This window comes from Salvia miltiorrhiza, chromosome 8 (assembly GCF_028751815.1).
Source record: "Salvia miltiorrhiza cultivar Shanhuang (shh) chromosome 8, IMPLAD_Smil_shh, whole genome shotgun sequence".
NCBI classification, from domain to species: Eukaryota; Viridiplantae; Streptophyta; class Magnoliopsida; order Lamiales; family Lamiaceae; genus Salvia; species Salvia miltiorrhiza.
The window spans coordinates 19,094,660-19,118,977 of NC_080394.1; the positions used below are offsets into that span (position 1 = coordinate 19,094,660).

Consider the following 24,318-nt stretch of genomic DNA (forward strand, 5'->3'; position numbering starts at 1 on the left):
ACAGAAGAGTGTGAAGGCTCCTCCTCCTTTGTTCTTTAACTCTATTTGTTGATTTTCGATCGACAATAACTCGATCAAATCCCACACACACAGCAAAGAATTAGAGACAAAGGTATTTACGTGATTCGATCGTAAATGACCTACGTCCACGGAGGGTCAGCTTTAGCTTTATTGCAATACACCGGAGAAGTAACCGGAATTTCAAGATTACAGTGTACAATCAAGAATCTCGACGAGAAAGTATCAATAAATCTAATCCTTAACGCTCTCTCAAGAAGGAATTTACAAAGAATGAATCAGAAAACACACACCTCTCGCTTGAGGAAGACAAAGCTATACTCTCTCTGCACCTGACTCAAAACGACGCCGTGTATAATAGTAATACCGTTATAACGATCTTCCAACTAATAACACTCAAGTCCTTTGACTTAAGTCAGCTCCGCAGATAAGCCCCAAAACTGATGTGTATTTACTGTCACACCTCTATTTACATGACTATCAGATATGTTTCGGATGGCTGCTTCTTCGAATGATCCTTCATAGTGAGCGTTCACCAAAAGTGATTATTGTACTTTCATCATATTCATATTATAGAGTTACGAATGTTTTCTTCAGTTGCTCTGCTTTGAACCATTCGTTCAAGTTTCAACATTTCTAATTAGCAGAAATGTTGATAATGATTCCTTTTTCTTTCAAAAATTGGAGATAAGTCCTGTATGCAAATCAAGTTGGACAATTATACGAATTCCTATACTTAGTTGGGAGTCACCTCCCCATAAGATTAACATAACTATTTATATTTAAATTAAATAGTATAATATACTAATATAAAACAGCCTCTGATACCTATTTTAAGTACTGTAGATTAATGTATAAAAATGAAGTGTTGAGAGACTCTTGTTCGTAGGTAATGGTAAAGTTGACAATTTAAGCATAGGGTGCATGTATTTTATTACAATAAGTATTTTTCATATAGACATTAATGTATTTTTCCTTTAACTTTTGTCTTTTATTTATTATTTATTGTTTTTAACTGAGGTTTTAATGATGATTGATTTTAATAATTTATTTCGTAATAGCACTCATATTAAAGTAAAATTTAATTTCTACAGTATTTAATAATTAAAACGTTAAATTTACCAAAAAGTTTTCAATACGCAAAATAGAAATTTTTACTTGTTTCTCAAAAAAAAAGAAAAGAAATTTTTACTTGAATTTTCAGTTAATTAAATGGAAGAAACAGTTCCCGCTTGAAAAACTGCATTCATGCAACGAATTATTCTTCCCAAAAGTTGCGATGCTCTGAAACAAATTTTGGCGGCTCTTCAAAATGAATCAACGCCACCTTTTGGCCATCTCCGTGGCCTATAAATTCCCGGCCATTTTTCCCGATGGTTTTTCCACCGCAGCCCCAAATCGAAATCATGAGCAACAGCGACGCCGCCGGCAATGAGAGCTCTTCGTCCAACCCCATCCCGCCGCCCACCGATGAGAGCCCCCGCCTTGCTCCTCGTCACAGCCCTCATGGCCGCGGCTCTTCTCCGATGCATTCCTGGGAAATGGCCCTCTTCTCTCCGCCGCCACCGCGCACTCCCCCGATCATTGGAGCCCCGGGCCGGACGGCTTTCGGGCCTTACAGGCCGCCGGCCCCGCAGTGGCCGTCGACGGGCCCTAGCGGCAGCCGGGGTTTGGGCTTCCAAGCCGTGCCCGTCGGGGGCAGGGGCGGCGGCGTTGTTGCTGCGGCTGGGGGGCTCCACATTGGCGGGTGCCCGTCGGGAAGGAAGAGAGGTCGTGAAGGTGGCGTTGGAAGCAGCAGTGGCGGAAATAGGGTGGGAGAAGGTGGTGTGCAGCATTGTAGCGTGTGTAATAAAGGGTTTGGTTCGTCCAAGGCGTTGTTCGGACACATGCGGTCGCACCCCGACCGGGGGTGGAAGGGCGTGCATCCGCCGCCGGCTTTTAGGGCGGAGGAGGAGTTTGCAGATCTCCACGTGGCGCCGGAGGCTGAAGCAGAGCCGGAGGCGGGAGAGGATGAGAACAACTATCGCGTGCCGGACTTGAATCAGCCGCCACCGCCAGATTCCATCTGAAAATTAAAGTATTTCAGATTTTTATTTTAATAAGTTTATTTTTGTTATTGATGGATGTTGTTGATTGATTCAGATATTGTTTGATTTATAAGCAGATGATCTTGGTCCACGTACGTTAATAAACATTACTGGAAGACCACCATTTTTATCTACTCATCCAGAGTGCATGTATGGTTTTTGTATGTAATATCAATAAAACACTTTAAATAATTCATCAAGGATATATATAATATATGTGTTATATTAATTCCATATTCTATTTTCTCGATCGATTTATACCATAGATGTTGAAAGAGATATGTATATTTCAATAGAACCCACGCTATATTAACAATTAAACTCTGATACAGACTCCGAATTAAGGATCAAAACCTTTCCTCCAAACATGCAGACAAATCGTGATTGATGGCAAATTATGCAAATGTCTTCTCGAAAAGGCGGAGCCACACATTGCTCTCCCACATCACAAACTTCTCCACGCTCTTTTGCGGCAAGGAAAATTCTAACCCTCGTGCTAGTCCATGTATATTTGTATTTATTTAATTAATGAAAATGTTACTTAATAATTTGATTGTCGTGTGCATCGTACAAGAGGGCAAACTAGCGAAATTACAATCTCACAAGACGTGACAACTATTTGAAGCAAATTTATCCCACAGAACAAATTAGTAAGTAGTAACAAAGATGAGCAAATGTACGCGTACAGCTACAAATTGATAAGACATAATTGAGTATTTTTGTCCTAGGAATTTGGATTGCTCCAATCCCACATTTTCAAGATATATGAATCAAACAAAACTAGCTTAAATTATGAAAATAATCAAAGGTATTTAAATATTTCAATTTATTTGTCAAAGTAAATAAGATATTAATTTTACAAAGTAGATGCTTCCTAACGAAATTAAAGGGAAGTTATTGGAGAAAAAACAACATATAGATATTGTAGAAAGTGCAGGGTAGGTGGTGGAGTCAAAGCGCAGCGGGATTAACTTGAGCATACTTAACAATTTCGTCATTCTTCTCGAAAGCCGCAACATATTTGTGATTAAGAATGATCCACGCTTCTATTCCACGTCCATCTCTGGTGTCAATCAAAGTCACCATTTCATTAGGAAACATAGTTTCCTTGTGGGACTCATCCCACACATTTCTGGACACCCACACTGGCTTCCCCCACCCCAAATCCACCTCGTACACACCCATATTCGCCCAGCTCGTGAAACATATCCACTTACCTTCTTCCGGCATCTCATTCCTCCATTTCTCCAAACATCCACCCTCCACTCGTCTCACAAACTCCCCATCGATCTTTCTTATCTCCTTCTTCCCCTCCCACACCAACTCTTTCAACTCCTCCTCAGGGTTGCTGCACACGGCCGTCGCCACCCACAAGAAATTGCCGAAACTGTCGTCCGGGAAAGGCGGCGCTGCCCGTCTCCGCAGGTTGACCGCGTGACTCATCAGGAAGGGTTTCCCGGCGGAATCAGCAGCTGCCGCAGCCATGAAGGATTTCCATATCACGGCGGTCACCACGTCCACGCGCGATGGGGTGGCACCGCCGCTACTCAGCTCCGCCTTGAGAATGGATAGAGCCGAGGCGTTGAAAACGTATCTTCTCATCACGAACTTCCCAACGCTCCAGTATTTCATCAAATTGTAGACTGGGACTAAGTTCCTCGGCAGTGATGGCTTCTGTGGGAACGAAGATTGCGCGATGCAGTTCAAGGTGGAAACTTGATCGCACCCTCTTGCATTGGCTGCCCAACATCGGAGAAATGTGGAGATTGAATTTAAGTCTGCAACGCAATGATCGAACATGATAGACATGGCGATGCCGCCGCAATCGAAGCAGTTCAACCGAATCACCATCACGTTATCGCCGGGACACGGCGGTTTCTCTGGGTTGCATCCACCGGGAAGGAATTTGTTCATCAACTCAATATTAGGGTTTTGAAGAAAGTCTCTGATTTCGCCTTTCACCTTCGCCACATAGAATACAAGGCCTTGGTCGTTGCAGTCTACAGACAAGGCGTCTCTCACGACTCCGGCCAACGGATAAAAGGTGGCCAGAGTTTGAGAAAGTGAATCCTTTAGATGCTGTAGGCTGCTGCCGCCGCTGCTGCCGGAGAAGAATAAAATTACTGAGGCGTAGGCATGAAGCACCAACTGATCGAGCAGGGAGATCTTGTAGATTCTAAGGTGATGAGGTGTTGCTGAAGCCGGCTTTATTTTCTCCATTGAAATCATCTCGCATTCCATTTTTTTTTTTTTTCTACCTTTTTAGTTACTCATCAGCTTAGTTATTAATCCCCCTTTTAAATAGAGTAATTGTCCATAGCTTTGAGAATAGTCAGGCCAAATTAGATCGATATGAATTGAATGACATATAGCTATACAAGACAATATACAGCTACTTACGTACACTTTATTTATGATCATCAATATTTTTCATCAACTACTTTTGCATTAAAATATGAACTCTTTATCTATAATTATAAAGACACAATATGATACTAATTAACATAAAATAAAAAAAAATCTAATATCGCAGACTCTACGTATAACTACACTTTAATTGCAGGTTGGGCGGCATTTAAATGATTTCTTCAATACATATGAAACAATTAACTTGTACAAAAAAGCTAGAGTTAATTCCAGCCAACAATAGGATCCCTAGCCCTAGGGACAGTTAGGCTTGGAGTTCTCGATTAAAATAGACACCAAATCTGTTTTCTCTAGCTTTCAAATTAGGGCATGTACGTCGTAACAAAAAAATCGTAACCCCTTAATTATCTACATCTATACTAATTAATCGTTAAACTTTGGGCACTAATATAAATAGCATATTATATCTCAATTATATATTTAATTTTAAGGGTAATTAATTATGTAAATGATGTTCTCTTTGTCCCATAAGAAAGTAGTATCATTTTTTTTTTCATTTTTGTCCGTCACTCAAAAATATATCACTTTCATTTTAATTAGGACATGACCCTATATATTATCTACCACACATTATCCTTTTTTTTTAAATAGTGGGTCCCTTACTCCACTCAACATATTATCTATCAAATATTTCTGAAAACTCGTGTAATCCCCCAAGTGGTACTCTCTTATGGGACAGATGGAGTATTATATATTTATAAAAATATATTAATTTATGAGATATTAGAATACTACAAAAATATATTAATTAATTACATTACCTCATCCAAAATCTATTTATATATCTAGAACTCTTTATAGAATACTGAAGAAGATAGGATCCCTAGGGACAATTAGGCTTGGAGTTCTCGATTAAAATAGACATCAAATCTGTTTTCTCTAGCTTTCAAATTAGGGCATCTATTATATAATAGGATTAAGCCTTAACCTATGTGGCATATCTAAAATCTCACCATTTCAAAATTTACCATATATAATCTTCATCATTTATTAATTAATTAACTATTACATTCCATATAAAGATCCATTAATCTTAATAAATATAATTAATAATAAATGTATATATATATATATCTATAATATTAACTTACATATAGTCTAAATTGATAAATTTTATTATTTATTTTATCTCGATAAAAATTAATCTTAATAAATATAATTAATAATAAATTTATACATATATAATAATAAATTTTATTATCATTAACTTACATATAATCTAAATTAATAAATTTTATTATTTATTTTATCTCGGTAAAAATTAGATTTACATGTCTGACAAGAAAAAAATTATAAATGATTTTAATTGAATGTTAGTGATTAGATGTATATTTGTTATTAATTTTATATTTCTCAAAAGTGTGTATATATATTATATGTATATATATATATATATATATAATATTTATCTTCTTAATTTTCAATAAAATCAATTTTAAATTGAATTTGAATTGAGACATGCACGCGTATGTAAATTATAAACGGGTCAGGTCATTGATTTACATGTTTGAATAATAAGGCACAAATTCTATAACCTGATTACTTTAAAACAAAATCGTATTTTATGTCTATCAAAATAATTAAAATTTTATTTTTTTTTATGAAATATATCCGTACATTTTATTTGTATAGGGAAGAAAAATATATTTTTCATATCTAAAAACTTTATTTGTTTCAGTTTCGTAAATAATAATAATAATAATAATAATAATAATAATAATAATAATAATAATAATAATAATAATAATAATAATAATAATAATAATAATAATAATAATAATAATAATAATAATAATGATAATAATAGATAGATAGATAGATAAATTATGAAATTAGTAATGCATAAATGAAGAATTTAGATAAAGAACAATAGAGGATATGATGTTAAAATACATTAAAAATCTTTAATTATGTATTAAATTTAAAATAATCTCAATCGAGTGAATAATTCATATAAATTACCTCATTTCACATTGATTTTTTTTATAAGGTTTCACTAAAATAAAACTTATACAAGAAGAAGCCCTTGCTCTCCAAATTAAAATATCTATATTTAATTGGTGGAATGATTGAGACTAATACAATTTGAATTGCTCCAAGCGAGATGATTCTTGGAACTCAATTATAATCTTTGAAGCTAATTAATAATGCATAAAAGTTTGTCAAGATTTTTTCAAGTTCCATACAAAATGATGTTTACAAGTTAGTTATGATATTAAAAGCTCCAAATCATACAATCTCACAAGTCAAATTTGATTTTTAAACCTCCAAATAGTGATGTTAAAAAAATTGACGCATAAAAGTTCATTTTTTGTATTTTAAGTCTAAACGAGATGATGCTCAAAAGTCTGGTATTCAAACATTAGATGTCGTCTTCCGGGCTTTAGATGATGATATGATCCTACAAGGTGGTTCAGACAAGATGATGTTCAGATGAAAAAAAATCTTCAATATTGACATTTTTTCAAAATATTAATAAATAAAAATTTATATTAAAAGAATATTTCTTATTTTAACAAAAGGTTAACATTTAATTGGGGAATATGATTCAGATTAATATAATTTCAACTATATTACCTTAAAGTTAGAGCCAGAGCCAAGTCGCCAGATTCAGAGTCAGAGCTAAGTCGTTAGAGTCAGAGCCAGAGCCAAATCGCCAGATCTAGAGTAAGAGCTAAGCTATTGGAGCCAGAGCGTGGAGCCACACGCCAGAGACAATTCGCCAGAAGGCGGAGCTACTTAGCAGAGCGGAGCCAAAGAGTAGAAGTCTGCCCCAAGGAAGGAAATACAGAGCTACTAGACAGAGCGGGATGATGAGGACAGAATCCAGCTCTGTAATTAGGGGACAACGACCTGACAAGTTATAATCTAATAATAGCCTTAATTAGTTTAATGGCGAGCATGCGAAATAGATGACCAAACGAATTTACTACTTTACCCCGACTGTAATGTCTATAAATACCTACGATGATGAAATAAAGCACACGCTCTCTCTTTTACTGCTTTAAGAACTCTTCTCTTTCCTTTCTCTCTAGAGTTTGAACTAATAAAATTATATACATAAATAAAATATCTAAATTGTTAGAGTTATGTTTGTTAGATAGTTGACAATTGGAGTCATGGTTGAATATAATTTCATATTTGATGATGCTCTCTCAAACTCTAGATGAGATGATGCTCAAAACTCCAGACGAGATGATGCTCTTTCAAGTTTTAGACGAGATGATTCTCTTTCAAGTTTCAGACAAGATGATGCTCAAAAGTTAGAGGTGATCTGTCAAATCTGCGACGAGATGATGCCCACAACTTGGTTGGTCTTAAAACTCCAAATGATACGATGTTCGATAAATCAATTATGGTCTTTTAAATATCAGGCGAGATTATTTTCATAATTAGTTATGCTTTTAGAAGTTCGGATTTATATGATACTCACAATTCAATTATGATTTTTCAAACTCCATATAAAATTATGGTCAAAAGGCAAAAAATAAAAATAAAAAATTGAACAAAATTAATAAATCTTGTAACAACAAATGCAACAAATCAATCCTCCATTATACCTATGTCAAATTTATATGTATTTCTACTCTTTTTTTTTCTTACGCGTCAATTTTTTATAAAATTTCATAGGGAAAATTGCACCTAAATACACAAACTTTGTCGAAAATCCATATTTGACGCGAAGTTAGGATTTTACATTTTAATACACCAATTTAAGAAGTTGTTCAATTTTGACACAATTTTGAATTCCGGCGACCGGGATATTGACGTGGCAGCCGGAATCGCCACGTCACACACACACACACACTCCACTCTCTCTCTCACACCCCACTCTCTCTCTCTCTCTCCACACGTCAGCTCCCCCACCCCACCCCTCCCCCACCGGTCAGACCCTCCTCCTCCCCACACCGCCGTCGCACCCACCGCCGCCCCTGCTCTCTCCACCACCACACCTCTTCCGTGAAGGTTGCCGCCTCTCCGGCCACCGCTGTCGCCTCGCCCTCAATTCTCGGTGAGCCCACAATTTCAGTCGCCGCTGCTTGTATATCAAGCAACAGCGCCACCTGAAACCCTAGGCCCCAAATTGTGGCCACGATTTCCGGCGAGCAGCAGCGATCCCCCGCCATCGTCTACAACCTTCCGGAGACCGACGGGCATGGCGACTCAGCGTACTGCAGTGCCTTTGACGAGGAGAGCGAGTTCGACTGGGAGTCGAGATCGTCGACCTGACCCGAGGTCTCGGCGCCGGTGGACGCAAGGGCAAAGCGGGCGGCGGCAACCTGGATCTCGATCTTGGGCGGATTTTCGGGGAAATTGAACTTGGTGTTGCCCAGATCTTCGCCGAAGGCACACGCCGCCTTATCCACCATGGTCAATCGGCGGCGGCGACCTGGATCTCAGTAGTAGAGGGCGGCTGGGGGCTCGACGGCAGCGGTGTGGGGAGGAGGAGGGTCCGACCGGGGTGGCTGGGGGGTGAGCTGACGTGTGGAGAGAGAGAGAGAGAGTGGGGTGTGAGAGAGAGAGAGTGGAGTGTGTGTGTGTGTGTGTGACGTGGCGATTCCGGCTGCCACGTCAATATCCCGGTCGCCGGAATTCAAAATTGTGTCAAAATTGAACAACTTCTTAAATTGGTGTATTAAAATGTAAAATCCTAACTTCGCGTCAAATATGGATTTTCGACAAAGTTTGTGTATTTAGGTGCAATTTTCCCAATTTCATATGAAAACTGATGGGTATTTTTATGATCTCAACAAAATTAATAATTTAATTACTAAAAGTTGTTGAGATTAATATAATTTAAAATGTATTACTAATTTAATTTAATTAATTATATAAATAATTTACATAAAAATTTATTTTATATAATTATCATAAGAATAACATAAAATATATAAATTACAAGAAAATATGTACCCGTCGAATTTCGACGGGTAATACACTAGTGTACGTCGTAACAAAAAAATCGTAACCCCTTAATTATCTACATCTATACTAATTAATCGTTAAACTTTGGGCACTAAGATAAATAGCATATTATATCTCAATTATATATTTAATTTTAAGGGTAATTATGTAAATGATGTTCTCTTTGTCCCATAAGAAAGTAGTATCATTTTTTTTTTTCATTTTTGTCCGTCACTCAAAAATATATCACTTTCATTTTAATTAGGACATGACCCTACACTACAAAAAAACGTACGATTACCGACGGCAAAATGCCATCGGTAATAAGGCACGGCCGCCGGTGATAAAGGTTACCGGCGGCAACTCGCCGTCGCTAACCGGCTCGTCGGTAACGCCATTACCGACGGCGATCGGCCGCCGCCGGCAATTAACGGCGGCGAAGCCGCCGACATTTCCGCCGTTAAATACCGGCGTTGAACGGCGGAGAGTTGCCGAAAAATTACCGACGGCAAATGCCGTCGGTAATTAGCAGCGGCGAGATCACCGTCGGTAATTTCCACCGGACGGTGGTGGCGCACACGCCAGAGTTGTTCAAGGTATTACCGAGGGCAAAATGCCGTCGGTAATTACCGACGGCATTTGCCCTCGGTAATATTTTTTATTTTATTTTATTTTATTTTATTTTATTTTATTTATTTATTTTATTTTATTTTATTTTATTTTATTTATTTATTTTATTGTATATCCACAATTTATTTCGGTATTTATACAGTATTGCATAATTTAGACGAACTTCCCAGTCGGTCACCCGTCTTAGTTGTGCTCTAAGTCAAGCACGTTTAACCTTGAAGTTCTTTTCGAATGGTCACGAGTACAGAACACTCGTATTATTGATATATATAGTATCTATTAATTCATTTAAAGTCTACTTCAATGAGATTAGTGATGATTGATGAGTGAATCACTAATCAAATTAACATTCTTAAGTTATAATTATAAGATATTTACCAAGAATCTTGAATTCTTAGTAATAATATTAGATTAGTGTTGATTGATGAGTGAATCACTAATGAAATTAACATTATTAAGTTATAATTATAAGTTTCTTAGATTCTTAGTAATAATCTTAGATTAGTGATGAGTGATGAGTAAATCACTAATCAAATTAACATTATTAAGTTATAATTATAAGTTTCTCACTAACAATTTTGAATGCTTAGCAATAATATTAGAGTAGTGATGATTGATGAGTGAATCACTAATCAAATTAACATTCTTAAGTTATAATTATAAGATTCTTACTAAGAATATTGAATTCTTAAGTAATATCTTACATTAGTGATGAGTGATGTGTGAATCACTAATCAAATTAACATTATTAAGTTATAATTATAAGTTTCTTACTAATAATCTTGAATGCTTAGTAATAATATTAGATTAGTGATGATTGATGAGTGGATCACTAATCAAATTAACATTCTTAAGTTATAATTATAAGTTTCTTGCTAGGAATCTTGAATTCTTAGTAATAATCTTTGATTAGTAATAATCAATGTTTAAATTTTCACTTGTATTTCAATATATATTTAATTTTAATGTTTTTGTATTTAATTTAATTATAAGATTAGTGATGATTGATGAGTGGATCACTAATCAAGTGGATCACTAATCAATATATCTTTGACCAATTTATTAGATGATAAATGAAAAAAAAATAAAAAAAAATAAAAAAAAAATAAAAAAAATAAAAAAATTACCGACGGCGTTTGCCGTCGGTAATTAGCGGCAGAAAAATGCCGTCGGTAATTTTGGCCGGACGGCGGTGGTGCTATCGCCGGATGTCACCGGCGGTGGTGATTAGCGGCGGCCTCTTGCCGCCGGTAAATAGCGACGGCAACGCCGTCGGTAATAAATAATTTGTATTTAAATTAACATATATTTAAATTAGCGACGGCACAACCGCCGCTAATTAGCGGCGGTTGTTTTGCCGTCGGTAATGCGCCGGTAATAGGCAAAAGGCGGGTCGCCGTTTTTGCCGCCGCCGTGCCGTCGGTAATTGCCAGCGGCGGCTTCGCCGTCGCTAATTTTGGCCGCTATTTTCGCGTTTTTTTGTAGTGTTATATATTATCTACCACACATTATCATTTTTTAAAAAAAATAGTGGGTCCCTTACTCCACTCAACATATTATCTATTAAATATTTCTGAAAACTCGTGTAATCCCCCAAGTGGTACTCTCTTACGGGACAGAGGGAGTATTATATATTTATAAAAATATATTAATTTATGAGATATTAGAATACTACAAAAATATTAATTAATTACATTACCTCATCCAAAATCTATTTATATATCTAGAACTCTTTATAGAATACTGAAGAAGATAACATCACTATTATATAAAAAAATATGGTACATTTCACGTATGCACATGTACATAAATATTATCATACCTTGATATGTATGTGTTTGAAAATTTAGTATGAATGATAATTTTTTAAAAAAATATATAGTAAAATCTCTATAAATTAATAACTTTGGAACATAAGAATTTTATTAATTTAGAGAGAAATTGATATATCAATAAATTAATAAATTTTTAATATGTAGAGTGTTTTCTTAATTTAAGAAATTATAATGTGTAAAAATAAGTTATAAGAGATAATATTTTTTTAAGCGAAAAAGATATTTTATTAGATATGAAATATAAGTGGGTAAAATATCTTGCAACCGCAAAAGAAAATTCTGCGTCCAATAACAGGGTTGTGAGCAATGCCAATTCAGTTGCGCATGTTTTTAAGAATACCCACAAGGCCATGCATGAGACTTTGATGCTTGTTCCAACACACTTCCATTCTCATGCACAACACTGTCCAAACTTTCCATAGATTACAACTGGTAATCGACATTATCAAACTCTTTCCTAATAGCTGTCACAATGTCAACTTGCAGTTGCACGGGACATGTGAAAAATAATTGTACCTCCATATCTTCCTAACCAACGAAACATGGTAGTCTTTAAGATTTGCCCTAGTAAGAAGCATATTTTAGCGCTCTCCATAGAAAGACTTTCATCTTGAAAGGGACAAATGTTGACCACACGAGCTTGCTCCAAAACTTACAATCCAACTGGCTAAAATTCAACACCGCTTCGTAATATCCGATCTTCGCAAGATACATTGTTTTAACAGTGAAGTTCCCCTTTGTCTCAAGGCCCCATCTAATATCATCCCATTTGCTGTTTTTTTCCCATATATAACCAAATACTAAAATCGTCATTTCATCTCCAACACTCCACATTTTTCCATAGTTGAAAGGGTCACAGCTTCCCACAATAGATCGCTATACAAAAATAAAAACCAGACCTAATCAGAGTTGGCATGATATCCTCCTCTCAAAAGTGTTTGGAAAATCCTACTAAAGATTGATAGCCACACATACACATATGGACTAGCAAAAGTAAATCAAAGGAAAAAGCAATCATTTAATAGACAAAATCGTAAAACAAACGAAAATTAAAACTTGCAAAGTCAAGTTCCAAATCTTCTCTTCTCCAAGCATTCAAGTGTGAATAATAAGCAAAAGTGTGCATCTTAGTCTTCTCGAGGGTATATATGCCCTAGGTGTGTGAAAATAAGTTTTTTCAAATAAAAATCAGACTTTGGGTGAAAATAAATAAAATTCTGCAAAAATCGAGCGAAAGCACAGGTAAAGCACGCGGCCGACTTGAGGAGACGTGGCTAAGTCACACGGCCGCGTATCTAGGTCGCCTAGTTGCACTGAATTGTCTGCATCGACGTGCGGCCGTGCGAGTGGACTGTGCGCCGGTGTGCACGGTCGCGTGACGGGTTGACACACGAACTTCTCCTCATTCGTTCTCCTTCTTTCGATGTTCGAATTGAGCTCCGTTTGTGCCCACATACTCGTAACTTCATGAACTCTTCAAAAATTCAATCAATAACACCCAATACGAGTCCAAAAACCCATAAAAACAACATAAACAACGACGAGTAGCATATTCTTCAAAATAATTATAAAAAGATAATTAACAAGGGTTCACTTAGGATTTATAATTATTTTTATTTATTTATTTGAATTAATAATTGATTATTTAGGTTCATTAATTCAAAGTTAGAGTATATAATTTTTTAAAATTTTAATTTTTAGTTATAAATATTAATTAGAGTTCATAATATAATAATATTTCTTATTTTTATAAAAAATAATTATAAAATAGATAAATTAAGAGTGATACGTGATACACACAAAATAATTCCATCTGTATTTAGAGAGCAACGGCCCTTCAAAGATAAAAACAAATTTAGGAGCAATTATCCAATCTTACATAAAGTTTTTTTTTTTTTTTAATCTCAGTGAATACTTTTTATATTTATTATATGAGAATGTATAGTTTTAAGCATTAAAAGTAAAAGCATCCTAAAGATTATAAACCGAGTTGATCAATGTATAGGATCTAAAGTAATTGTAACTAAAATTCTATAGTAAATAGAAATAAAATATATATAATCAAATTAAACGAGTAAAAATAATTGTAAATAAAATTCGAAAAGTAAATAGAAGTAAAAAGATATATGAAAGGGAGTTTAGGGTTCAAAGTTCTGCTCTAGAGAGTAAAACAATGTAAGCGACAAATATGCAATTAACCAATTCATACAATTGCTTCAAGTAGGAACTCATCCATTATATTCGTATCCATGAACTCGGATTAATTGAATTTGATTGTAGGACGGATTAATAATTAGAATTCACGTTTTCAAACTCAGTATAACTAATTAAGTCACAATCAAATAATGAATACATGATATACATCTCTCGATGGCATTTGCTATTAAGCAAGATCAACAATTAATGGCCATTACTTATCACAAGATAAACAATTTAATCAGATTACACACAAATAATTCACAATTAAACAACTCTAAAAAAATCACAATTAACAATGTTTAATTTCCGTTTGAATACCTCAAACCCTAGATTTATAAAAATCTGCGGTAAATCCTTCTCCAAGGTGATCGGAAAAGCAGCGATGAACATTACAGGAGACTTAGAGGTGAGAGCAAACTCAGCATGCAGTTGCATTCGCTACTCTTCTCTGTCCAGATCCCACCCTCTTCTGCATCTCCGCCGCTGGCACCACGATTCTATCAATTCTCCTTTCACAAGTTGGGTGATCGCGGCGGAGGTAAGTTGCAGGGAAAAGGGGAGAGGGGGAGGTTGCCTTTATTCAAATTTTGAAGTTTTATTTAGTTTTTTATTTTTCTTTTGTGTTTTTCATTTAAATTTTTCTAAATTCTAATTTTCTTATTATTTTCCCAAAAACTAAATTAATTTATAAAAAGTAACTGGAACTGATATGTTTTTATTTTTGGGACTATCAATATATTTAACATAAATTAGGAATTTCAGCTCTAAATAAAAAAAGAAAGGAAAAAAAAAACACGAAGACGAAATGTGTGTTAAACGGAACATGCAGTTACGAGGTTGTGATATTTATACAGCAGTCGTGAATGAATTCCACCAAAAGTTGTGATGCTTTCACTAGATCTTTGGCGCCTCTTGAAAACAACTGAAACCAATCAACGCCACCTATAAATTCTCCACCATGTCCACCGATGTCTTCACGTCCAAGACCTTTCGCATTCCCCATCATGGCAAACGAGGGCTCTTCCTCCAACCCCAACCGTCCCACCGCTGAAGAGAGCCCCCGCCGCCGCAACACATCACGGGGCCGCGGCCGTGCCTCATTGCCTCGACCAACCACAGAACTCGCCCTATTCACCCCGCCGCGGGCCCCATCCCCACCACCCGGCGGGGCGAGTGGGAGCGGCGGCCAAGCTGTGCCCGTGGGAGGCGGTGGGGGAGCGTTGGTGAGAGTTGGCGTTGGCGGTAATCCGTTGGGTAGGAAGAGGGGGCGCGAGGGAGTAGGAGCAGCCGCCGCTGACGAGGGTGGTCGGAACTACAACTGTAGTGTTTGTAACAAAGCGTTTAGTTCGGCGAGGGCGGTGTTTGGGCACATGCGGAAGCACCCCGACAGAGGATGGACGGGTGCGCATCCGCCGCCTGCGTTTAGGGCGGAGGAGGAGTTTGCTGATCTCCCTGTGGCCGAGGCCATCGATGCACAACCACCGGACCAGGAGGAGGAGGAGGAAGAGGCCAACTATCGTGTGCCGGACTTGAACAATCCGCCGCCGCCGGATTCAAACTGAGCAAATACACATACTACTGAACAATATGGAGTAATATTATACACACACACATGCTGCTTTAAATTGCTATTTTTCTTTTTTTATACCATACATTGTTTTCTTTTCATTTCTACACTGAAGGATACGACTATTTTGTCAAAATGTAATGCAATATGTATCGAGTGTATTTTATTTTAATATAATATAATGCTTAATCTCTTTACATTCCTTATGTTGGATTAATGATTAATGTTTGAAGGACGTACATCCCTTTATGTTGGATTAACGATTAATGTTTGAAAGATGTGCATCCCTTATGTTGGATTAACGATTAGTATATACTAATAAATATAATCATATATTATGATTTATGTCATTATAGTTTATGTTTTATATTTTAATTAATACTAGTAGTAATTATTAAAATTTAAATAATACTAACATATATACAACCCCTCATCCACAAAAATTACTTACTATATGTTTTTATTTTTTTAATTTAATAATTTAGAATTAATTACAATATAAAGAATTTATTTTAAAATAAAAATAATTATGTAAAGATGAAACTAACAAAATATATAAATTTCATATCATTCTTATTTTATAAAATTATCCAATAATTAATTTAAAAACTCTATTAAATTACACATTTTTATTTGCCATTACACGTCAATTCTACTAATTACGGTAAAGATGAAGTCATTTTTGTTAGAATTACAAGATTTATTCGTAAAATATAGGGGTTAAATGCATATGTAATATCATGAACTTAAGTCGAGTTCCAAATTCAGCACAACTTTTAAATGTTCCAATTAATATGACCAACTTTGCCCCGTGTCCAATTTTAACACCGATTTGTTTTCGGGCAAAAATCTTGTGACAATGTCGTGAACCACGTGGCAATGACGTGTCTTCCAATTGACAAGTCATAATTTGTAGCTTTACTTCGTGTTCAATTTAAATGTGTAATTTTACTCCATTTCAATTTTAGCACCGAATAGAGAGAGAGAGATGAGCATGGTCGGATAAAGTGGGTTTTTCTGGGAAGGGAAGAAAATCGAAGAAGAAGAAGAAGAAGATTTATTGCTATACAAATCGAACTTGAGTATTTGCTATCGGTGGGAGTCGAGTCCAGGGGGCAGCAGGAGCTGTTGTTGCCCAGCCGAGAGCAAGAGAGGCGGCGGTGGTTCAGAGCTGTTGCTAGTCCGACGAGAGAGAGCGTCGGTGAGGGCGGCGGCCTGTGGTTGGGTGGCTGCGGTTTAGGTGATTGACGTTGGGGATCTAGGGTTTAAGGGAAAAGGGCAGCGACAGTCGATGTCGTCGCCGGAGGTCGCGAAGGGCAGAGACATAGCTTGAGCTGTGTCGTCGCCGGAGGTCGTGAAGGGGGAGTCGGCGACGCAAGCTGTGTGTCGTGCTTGGAGGAGGAGAGGCGCTCGCCGGCAGAAAGAGAAAGGGGTGTTGGAGGAGGAGAGGAGCTCGTCGGCCGAAAGAGGAAGGGGTGTTGAAGGAGAGGAGCAGAATCCAGCTAGCAAAACGCGCCGGCAAGCCACGTCATTGACACGTAGGATTCAATTTGGGGGGAAAAAAACGACATTAAAATTATACACGGGGCAAAATTTGTCATATTAATTGGAACTTTTAAAAATCGTGTTAAATTTGGAATTTGATTTAAGTTTATGATATTACTTTCATTTAACCCTAAAATATACTCCCTCCGTCCCATGAAGCATGACTCATTTTTTTTTCGGCACGGAAATTAAGAAATTGGTATTTTGTGTGTTAAGTGTGGTAGGTGAAAAAATGAAAATGTGAATAAAGAGTAAATTTTTTACCATTTTTAGAAACAGGTCAAGCTTCGTGGGACAAACTAAAAATGAAATTGGGTCATGCTTCGTGGGGACGGAGGGAGTATACTATAATCATCTGAACACGTGGCGGAACATGGCAAAGTCGTGCCGCGAGAATTGTGTCATATTTCAGTTATTGCAGTTTAGAGAGAGAGAGAGAGAGAGAGAGCGGGACTCCATTCACTCACAAAACTCATTCTTCATTTGGTTTCGGAATCAAAGTAATTAGATTTGGGAAAAAATATAAGAATAATGATGGAGAAGGCTGATCCGGTGGTGCAGAAGGTGTATAATAGAATGCGGCTGTGGGAATTCCCAGAGCAATATCTGGTGGAGCCCAGCGATGGCTCCTCCGCTCCCTTTCTCGCCATCAGCCGCTACAATGGCTCTTTCTCTATCATCGGTATAATCTAATTCATCTCATCTCATCTCTCTCTTTCATATCCTTAATTAATTGGTGTGCCCAGACGAGCTACCGCAGTTGAGTTCTCATCGCGCTCCAAAAATCTGGACCATCTTCGGAGTGGTTGGGACTCTGAAGCTCTTTGCAGGCATGTTTACACCACCACTTGCTACTCTAATCACATCAATTGATTAGGTAAATCAATTGTTAAATTTGGGGGTTTTTAGGGAGTTATTTGCTAGTGATAACGGAACGCGAAAGCGCGGGAACTTATGTGGATAAACCCATCTTCAGAATCTCCTCCATGAAGATTTTTCCTTGCGATCTCTCTCTCAAGCATGCCCCTGAAGAACACGTATAATGATCTAGCTTTCTCTTTCTTTTTTCAATACAAAATATCACAAATAAAAGAGTGTGGCTTCTTTTGTGCAGAATAGGATGGAGAGAGAATTCTCCCAGTTGCTATACATTGCAGAGACCACTCCCGGTCTTTATTTCTCCTACGAAGTCAATTTAACATTGAGGTAATAAAAACTTGTTTCTTCAACACTTCTTGTGCATGGCAGTTTCAAATCTCCTTCAATAAAGGAAGGCAAAGTAGTTTTGTAGTCGGTGTAACAACAAGAGAAAATAATGGATGTAATGTAGGCAAATGTTCTTAACAATCTATCATTTCCAGCCTTCAAAGACTGCATGATTTGAGTGAGGAATCAAAATTGCTTCCTCTATGGAGACAAGTAAGTAGTTTTCTTGACATCCATTTTTTTGAGCATTAAATCACAATGTGGTAAAAGAAGGCTGTGTTGTTTCATTGTATTTGTTGCACAGGCCGATCCTCGATTTCTCTGGAATAGCTACATGTCTGAATTGCTAATAGATAACAAGGTGAGTTTTCGGGCTGAGCCACTCTTTCCACAACAATGACAGATTTGTAGTGCCTGATTTTCTGTGGTAGTTGTGCAGCTTGATCCATACTTGCTTCCTGTTATGCAAGGGAATATCCTTTTAATTTTACACGGTGCTCTTGAAAATTTGATGATGAATATAGTCCCAACTTTTGTAGCATATCTAGTTAAGCCTTAACTAGTGATCAGGTTTCAAGAGCTTTCAGTATGCACTCGGAGAAAACATTCTTGATGTCACACTGATTGCACGCAGATGCAACAGAAGAACCGGTAGGCCCTGCTCATCAATGGAACAAGTTCATGATACAGATTCATTTCAATATAATTTAGTGCGCATATGTGTTATTTTCTGCATTAAGAAACTACAATGTGTTGCAGTTATTTGAAAATGGATTAATGAACTAATATATGAGTGACTTGATACTATGAAAATACAGAGAATTTGATAAGTAACTTTTGTTCTATCTTGCTATTCCAGTGGGTTCTCATTTTGAATATTTCTGAAGGCACTCGGATGTGGACGAGAGGAGCTGATTCTGATGGTTTTGTTGCGAATTTCATAGAAACCGAACAAATCATACAATTGAATGGGCACATTGCATCATTTATCCAGGTAAGTAATGGTGTTTAAACATTCATTCTTAGCATCTCTAGCCTGCAAGTACTTAACACGAATCATGTTACCAGAATAAGTTATAAGCATGCGCCTGGAAATGTTTTAGATTGCATTTGAGAAGAGAAAAATGCTTATTTTGGAGAATTCTATCATCCATTTGAAATGAAGAATGTCAAATTAATGCACAAAGAAAAATTAAAAAAATATCTTTGACTTGTTAATTTGTTGTTATAGGTTCGAGGGTCAATTCCTTTACTCTGGGATCAAATTGTTGATTTGACGTACAAACCTAAGTTCTTCATCATGGATATCGAAGTGAGTCGTTTTTTGATCTTTTCAAAGAACCTCAATTCCAACATATAGTTTACTATCATTTTTATTTGTTTTATTATTATTTTATTTTGGCTGATTAATTACATAACATCTTTACAGCCTCATGTGGTAGAAAAACACTTCCAGGACCTGAATAAGAAATATGGAAATGTTTTAGCTGTTAATCTTGTCAACAAAGTAAGTATAGTATATCCATCAATTTATACTATGAAAATCTCATTTCTATTTGCATTTAAGGGGGAAAAAAGTTAGATTACCAGAGATCCAGTTAAGTGATGTAAGAGTAAGTACATTTTTTCCTTTAATTGTAAAATCTTTAATCACAATATTTCAATGATATTGTTCATGTCAATTTTATTTAATAGCACGGAGATGAGGGACGTCTATGTGAACAATTTGGCTTCGCAATGCAACATATTGCTAGTGAGAAAGTGAGGTATGTGGTTTGAATTATGCTGCATGTCTTTAGTAGATGCATTTGCTCTAAAAATCTCATAATTTTCCGAAATAGTGTAAAAAGAAGTGCTTCAAATCATTGCTATTTGACTCGGACCCTTGTCTATTTTTTTTTTTTTTTTTTAGTTTTTTTTAGGAGCCCTTGTCTAATTAATTAATTAATGTGTTTTATATATTTTCAAATATTGATTTTGCTGTAAATTCAGTAGGACTCAATTTTACTTGTACAGTATTTTGCACAGATATAGGCACTTCGACTTTCATAAAATCTGCGGAGAATTGTACATTGAGTGGCTTTCCATTCTTTATTATCAAATCGAGATATTTCTATACAAGAACAGGTGACATTTCTAGCTCATAATATAAAGCTTTCTCCACTTTTTTGTGTTACGAAATATTGAGTTTTTCTAAATGGGTTTCTTGAAATGTTGCAATTATTTGGATAGATTTTTGTCAATTGTGTTGGATTCTATAGGTATTTTTTATTAAATGATAAGGGGGAGAAAGTTGAGAAGCAAATTGGAGTTGTAAGGACAAATTGCATTGACTGTTTGGACCGTACTAATGTCACTCAGGTATTTTTTTTATAAAAGAAATACTATTTTTAGGTACTTAGTATATCGACTCTATATATATCTATATCTTGAGTAATATCATTAAGTTCTTTTTTCCTCATTTTGTGCAGAGCATGATTGCTCGTAAAACGTTGGAATCTCAACTTCGAAGGCTTGGTGTTTTTCATATTGATGAAACCATAAGAATGCATCCACAGTTGGATGAATGCTTCAAGAATTGTGAGTATATAAATATATGCTTTTATACATACACACATATATTAGTCAATGATATTACTGCTTAATCTCGTCGTTACTCTTTTGTTTAGTGTGGGCTAATCATGGTGATGACATTAGTATTCAGTACACTGGTACTCCTGCTCTCAAAGGCGATTTTGTCAGGTAAAAATTTAATCAAATCATTCCTTACTATTTAAATCATCTAGAACTTAACCCAAATTCATTAAACATCACCAGATTTGGCAAGAGAACGTTTTGTGGCATTGTGAAAGATGGTTGGATTTCTCTTGTGCGTTACTACTTGAACAACTTCTGCGACGGTACCAAGCAGGTTTGTTCCTTGGTTGCACTCCTCATAATAATTAAATAAATGTAAATTTAGAATATAATTTAGTGGTGGGTTTGGTGAAGGATGCAATTGATCTATTGCACGGCCATTTTAGTGCATCTGGTTGGCTGGTGGTGACTCCTGCCATGAGGAATGGTAGCGTTGAGGCCATGGCTGTGAGTCTCTAACTAACATAAATCAACCATTTTTGCAAATTTCATCTCATATTTTGTTTCATTTTTGGCAGTCGTTTCCAATGGCTTTTTCGGCGATCCTGAGTGGGATTTTTTACGCAATGCTTTCACTAATACGAGGTTAGCTCACGGATACTCTCTCCATCTTCGATTAAGTGTGTCCTATTTCAAGATTATGCGAAACTACCAAATTCGCCCCTTGTTTTGTTTTTCAATACTAGTACTAAAATTTGCCAACTTTTCATTCCCCAAAATAATTTGGGGGAGTATATGTGAATGAAATGAGTGATGATGTTTTGTTTTGCAGTTGTAGATGAGCATGACCCTTGGAACATAATTATTTCGATGATGTGGGGAGGCATGAGTTACCTTGTAGCCATGCTTGTCAAGGCCAATGCTCCCTTCTTCTGCGACCGTCCCCGCCTCAACCGACCTCGGCTTTGACTAACTTTTTTTTTTTTTTTTTTCTCTTAATAATCATGTAATTGCAATATTTCTTCATTTCCTCAATCTCAATTTTGGTCTATAGTTTTACAAATAAAATTCAATCTTACAAAATCTAACAAAGAAATCCAAAACACTATATATGATACACTGAAAATGGTACAAAGATGTGAAACAAGCATCCCAGAAATGGTGGTCATCTTCCAGGTCCCCCACCGGCGGCGTTGCGATGAGACCTGGGCGGGCGGTGCGACGCACTCATGGCTGCAATCTGTTCCAAGACCACGACGACCTCCTCCATGGAAGGGCGCTTCCTGGGCTCGGGTTCCAAGCATCTAAGCGTGAGCTTGGCGGCCTCAAAGGAGGCCTTGGACGAGTACTGCCCTTCCATCCGACTATCCATGATTGTTTTGAGCCTGCGGCGATGGGAGAGATCGGGTTTCAACCAATCGACCAGGTTATGCTGCCCGGTGGGCCGCCTGGTGTCGTGCGCTCTCAGCCCGGTCATCATCTCCAGCAGCACCACCCCAAAGCCGTACACATCACTCTTCACATACAGATGCCCTGTTTGGTATACACATATATCACATTGTGATGTGATGATAAATAAGTGGTGAGATGAAATGCAGCGCCACTCACCCGTCGCAATGTACTCGGGCGCAGCGTAGCCGTGGGTGCCCATGATTCGAGTCGTTACATGAGTATTCCCTGCAGCAGGCCCCAGTTTTGCTAGCCCGAAATCAGATATTTTCGCGCTGTAACTCTAGAAACGCCAGCACAGGTCATCATGCAACCAAAATTACCACAAGAAATGGAGTTAAAGAAGAAGAAACTCACCCCATCCAGCAGAATGTTGGAGGCCTTGAAGTCTCTGTAGATGACTTGCTTCTCAGAAGAGTGCAGAAAGGCGAGGCCTCGTGCTGCTCCGATGGCTATTTTGAGGCGTATGTCCCACGATAAAGGCTCGGTTGCAGCGTTTCCTGCATTTCCGATTTGAATATCAGAGTTGTGGGATTTAGAGTTTGTTAAGATAGAAAGCAGATTCTTACTTCTGAAGAGATGGTTTTCGAGGCTCCCCCTTGGCATGAACTCGTAAACAAGCAACAGCTCTTGATCATCCAAACAGTATCCCAAGAGCTTGACCAAGTTGGGATGTGAAAGCCTGCCTAGAAAGTCGACTTCTGCCTGCCATTCATCAAAGCCTTGGGTGCTTTCCTGGTTGAGCTTCTTGATGGCAACCAGCATCCCCGTGCCGTGTCGCGTTGGGAGGAGTGTTATCTCATCCACCCATCCCTTGTAAACTGTCCCAAAACCTCCCACACCCAACACCATGTCACTCTTGAAACCCCTCGTCGCACTCTTCAAATCACCAAAATTATACACTTTTACATTTGGAGTCGCCAATATTTCTCCCCCAACAACACCTTCATCACTCGCACCATTTGAAATCTGGCTAAGCCCTCTGCTGCTGCTGTCCGTCGCAGAGCTCGTTCCGCCATTGCTGTGATTAGGCCAAGTCGCTACAAACACACAAATTATTCAAAGTCAACACACAAACACCAATTCATTCACACAAATCGAATCACACAGGAAAACGGAATCCCACATCAACACTTGGCCAGAAACAGCTAAAAAACAAGAATCTAATTTAGGGAAGCAACAAAAGTAACAAAGTTTCCATTTCCCCCCTCTTTTACCCAAAATTGAAAACTCCCAACAAAATTCTCAACGGCCCAGAACTAGTAACGAGCATATTTAAACCTTGAGTGGATTGTCCACTGGAATTATTAATAGCAGGAATAGGGCTGGGATCCGCAGCTAGCTGAGATCGAAAGCAATTTCCCATTTGAGAAATTCACTTCCACGCCCACAACACTTCAATTACTAAGTAATTCTTTAGCAAATAAGGAAATTAAGACTAATATTGGTTGCAAGAATGATAGATTTTGAATAAAGAGGACCAAAAAGATTAGATTTTTATGTATATATAGAGAGAGCGCAACTATAAGATGGGTGTGGATGGGAATTAGTGTTGGACTTTTGAAATTAGTCTAAATAATTAGGAAATGTCGATGTTGTTTCTATGATTCACTGATTAATGCAGGAATGGTGAATTTCTTCCTGATTTTATTTATTTTATATATATATATATTTTATACGCGGCATTACTATCTTTTCTTTTTTAGGAACTTTTCAAAAATGACTGTATTTGTGCTGCCGACCGAACTTCCGTTGGCTTCGCGCCAACCTATGGAGTTTTCTTTACAAGTTAGTATAAACTCTGTAATATATAGTAATTATTTTTTTTTGAACCAACTATGTAATATAACTAAATGAACTACGTCACGTGATT

General features: G+C 37.0%; 4 protein-coding genes across 11 annotated transcripts; 2 read left to right on the forward strand and 2 right to left on the reverse strand.

The window, feature by feature from the left end:
- The first annotated feature begins 1,424 nt into the window (after positions 1 to 1,424).
- LOC130998160 (uncharacterized) lies at positions 1,425 to 2,087 on the forward strand. Its single transcript, XM_057923593.1, has one exon. It carries the CDS (start codon positions 1,425 to 1,427, stop codon positions 2,085 to 2,087), a length of 663 nt encoding a protein of 220 aa, XP_057779576.1.
- An 817-nt stretch (positions 2,088 to 2,904) lies between these two features.
- LOC131001597 (stemmadenine O-acetyltransferase-like) lies at positions 2,905 to 4,519 on the reverse strand. Its single transcript, XM_057928102.1, has one exon. It carries the CDS (start codon positions 4,344 to 4,346, stop codon positions 3,057 to 3,059), a length of 1,290 nt encoding a protein of 429 aa, XP_057784085.1. The 5' UTR covers positions 4,347 to 4,519; the 3' UTR covers positions 2,905 to 3,056.
- A 13,098-nt stretch (positions 4,520 to 17,617) lies between these two features.
- On the forward strand, positions 17,618 to 23,923 carry LOC131001557 (phosphoinositide phosphatase SAC6-like). 7 transcript variants are annotated; one of them, XM_057928015.1, is made up of 20 exons: positions 17,625 to 17,895; positions 17,960 to 18,047; positions 18,127 to 18,250; positions 18,328 to 18,419; positions 18,575 to 18,632; positions 18,724 to 18,780; positions 18,859 to 18,892; positions 18,990 to 19,070; positions 19,307 to 19,413; positions 19,651 to 19,731; positions 19,849 to 19,926; positions 20,115 to 20,185; positions 20,436 to 20,546; positions 20,681 to 20,780; positions 20,891 to 20,999; positions 21,089 to 21,161; positions 21,237 to 21,330; positions 21,411 to 21,503; positions 21,575 to 21,641; positions 21,829 to 23,923. In XM_057928015.1, the coding sequence occupies exons 1-20, from the start codon at positions 17,745 to 17,747 to the stop codon at positions 21,963 to 21,965; spliced, it is 1,806 nt and encodes a 601-aa protein (XP_057783998.1). In that variant the 5' UTR covers positions 17,625 to 17,744; the 3' UTR covers positions 21,966 to 23,923. The 7 variants fall into 7 exon arrangements, with proteins under 7 accessions (XP_057784001.1, XP_057783998.1, XP_057783999.1 ...); XM_057928016.1 differs by having other exon boundaries at positions 20,448 to 20,546; XM_057928019.1 differs by having other exon boundaries at positions 17,835 to 17,895; positions 17,960 to 18,090; positions 18,190 to 18,250.
- On the reverse strand, positions 22,004 to 24,086 carry LOC131001598 (probable serine/threonine-protein kinase PIX13). 2 transcript variants are annotated; one of them, XM_057928105.1, is made up of 5 exons: positions 23,727 to 24,086; positions 23,015 to 23,485; positions 22,803 to 22,945; positions 22,605 to 22,728; positions 22,004 to 22,529 (listed from the first exon to the last, which is right to left on the reverse strand). In XM_057928105.1, the coding sequence occupies exons 1-5, from the start codon at positions 23,809 to 23,811 to the stop codon at positions 22,162 to 22,164; spliced, it is 1,191 nt and encodes a 396-aa protein (XP_057784088.1). In that variant the 5' UTR covers positions 23,812 to 24,086; the 3' UTR covers positions 22,004 to 22,161. The 2 variants fall into 2 exon arrangements, with proteins under 2 accessions (XP_057784088.1, XP_057784087.1); XM_057928104.1 differs by having other exon boundaries at positions 22,004 to 22,728; positions 23,727 to 24,066.
- Positions 24,087 to 24,318: the final 232 nt, after the last annotated feature.

Excerpts from the sequence above, each read along its gene's own strand:
- LOC130998160 (XM_057923593.1), top strand. The coding sequence starts at position 1,425 with ATGAGCAACAGCGACGCCGCCGGCAATGAGAGCTCTTCGTCCAACCCC.
- LOC131001597 (XM_057928102.1), bottom strand. The coding sequence starts at position 4,346 with ATGGAATGCGAGATGATTTCAATGGAGAAAATAAAGCCGGCTTCAGCA.
- LOC131001557 (XM_057928015.1), top strand. The coding sequence starts at position 17,745 with ATGATGGAGAAGGCTGATCCGGTGGTGCAGAAGGTGTATAATAGAATG. Across the intron at positions 19,414-19,650 it reads ACATTGCATCATTTATCCAG|GTTCGAGGGTCAATTCCTTT; the intron begins GTAAGTAATGGT and ends TTGTTGTTATAG. Across the intron at positions 19,732-19,848 it reads TCTTCATCATGGATATCGAA|CCTCATGTGGTAGAAAAACA; the intron begins GTGAGTCGTTTT and ends ACATCTTTACAG.
- LOC131001598 (XM_057928104.1), bottom strand. The coding sequence starts at position 23,811 with ATGGGAAATTGCTTTCGATCTCAGCTAGCTGCGGATCCCAGCCCTATT. Across the intron at positions 23,486-23,726 it reads CAGTGGACAATCCACTCAAG|CGACTTGGCCTAATCACAGC; the intron begins GTTTAAATATGC and ends GTGTGTTTGTAG. Across the intron at positions 22,729-22,802 it reads CCAACATTCTGCTGGATGGG|AGTTACAGCGCGAAAATATC; the intron begins GTGAGTTTCTTC and ends TGGCGTTTCTAG.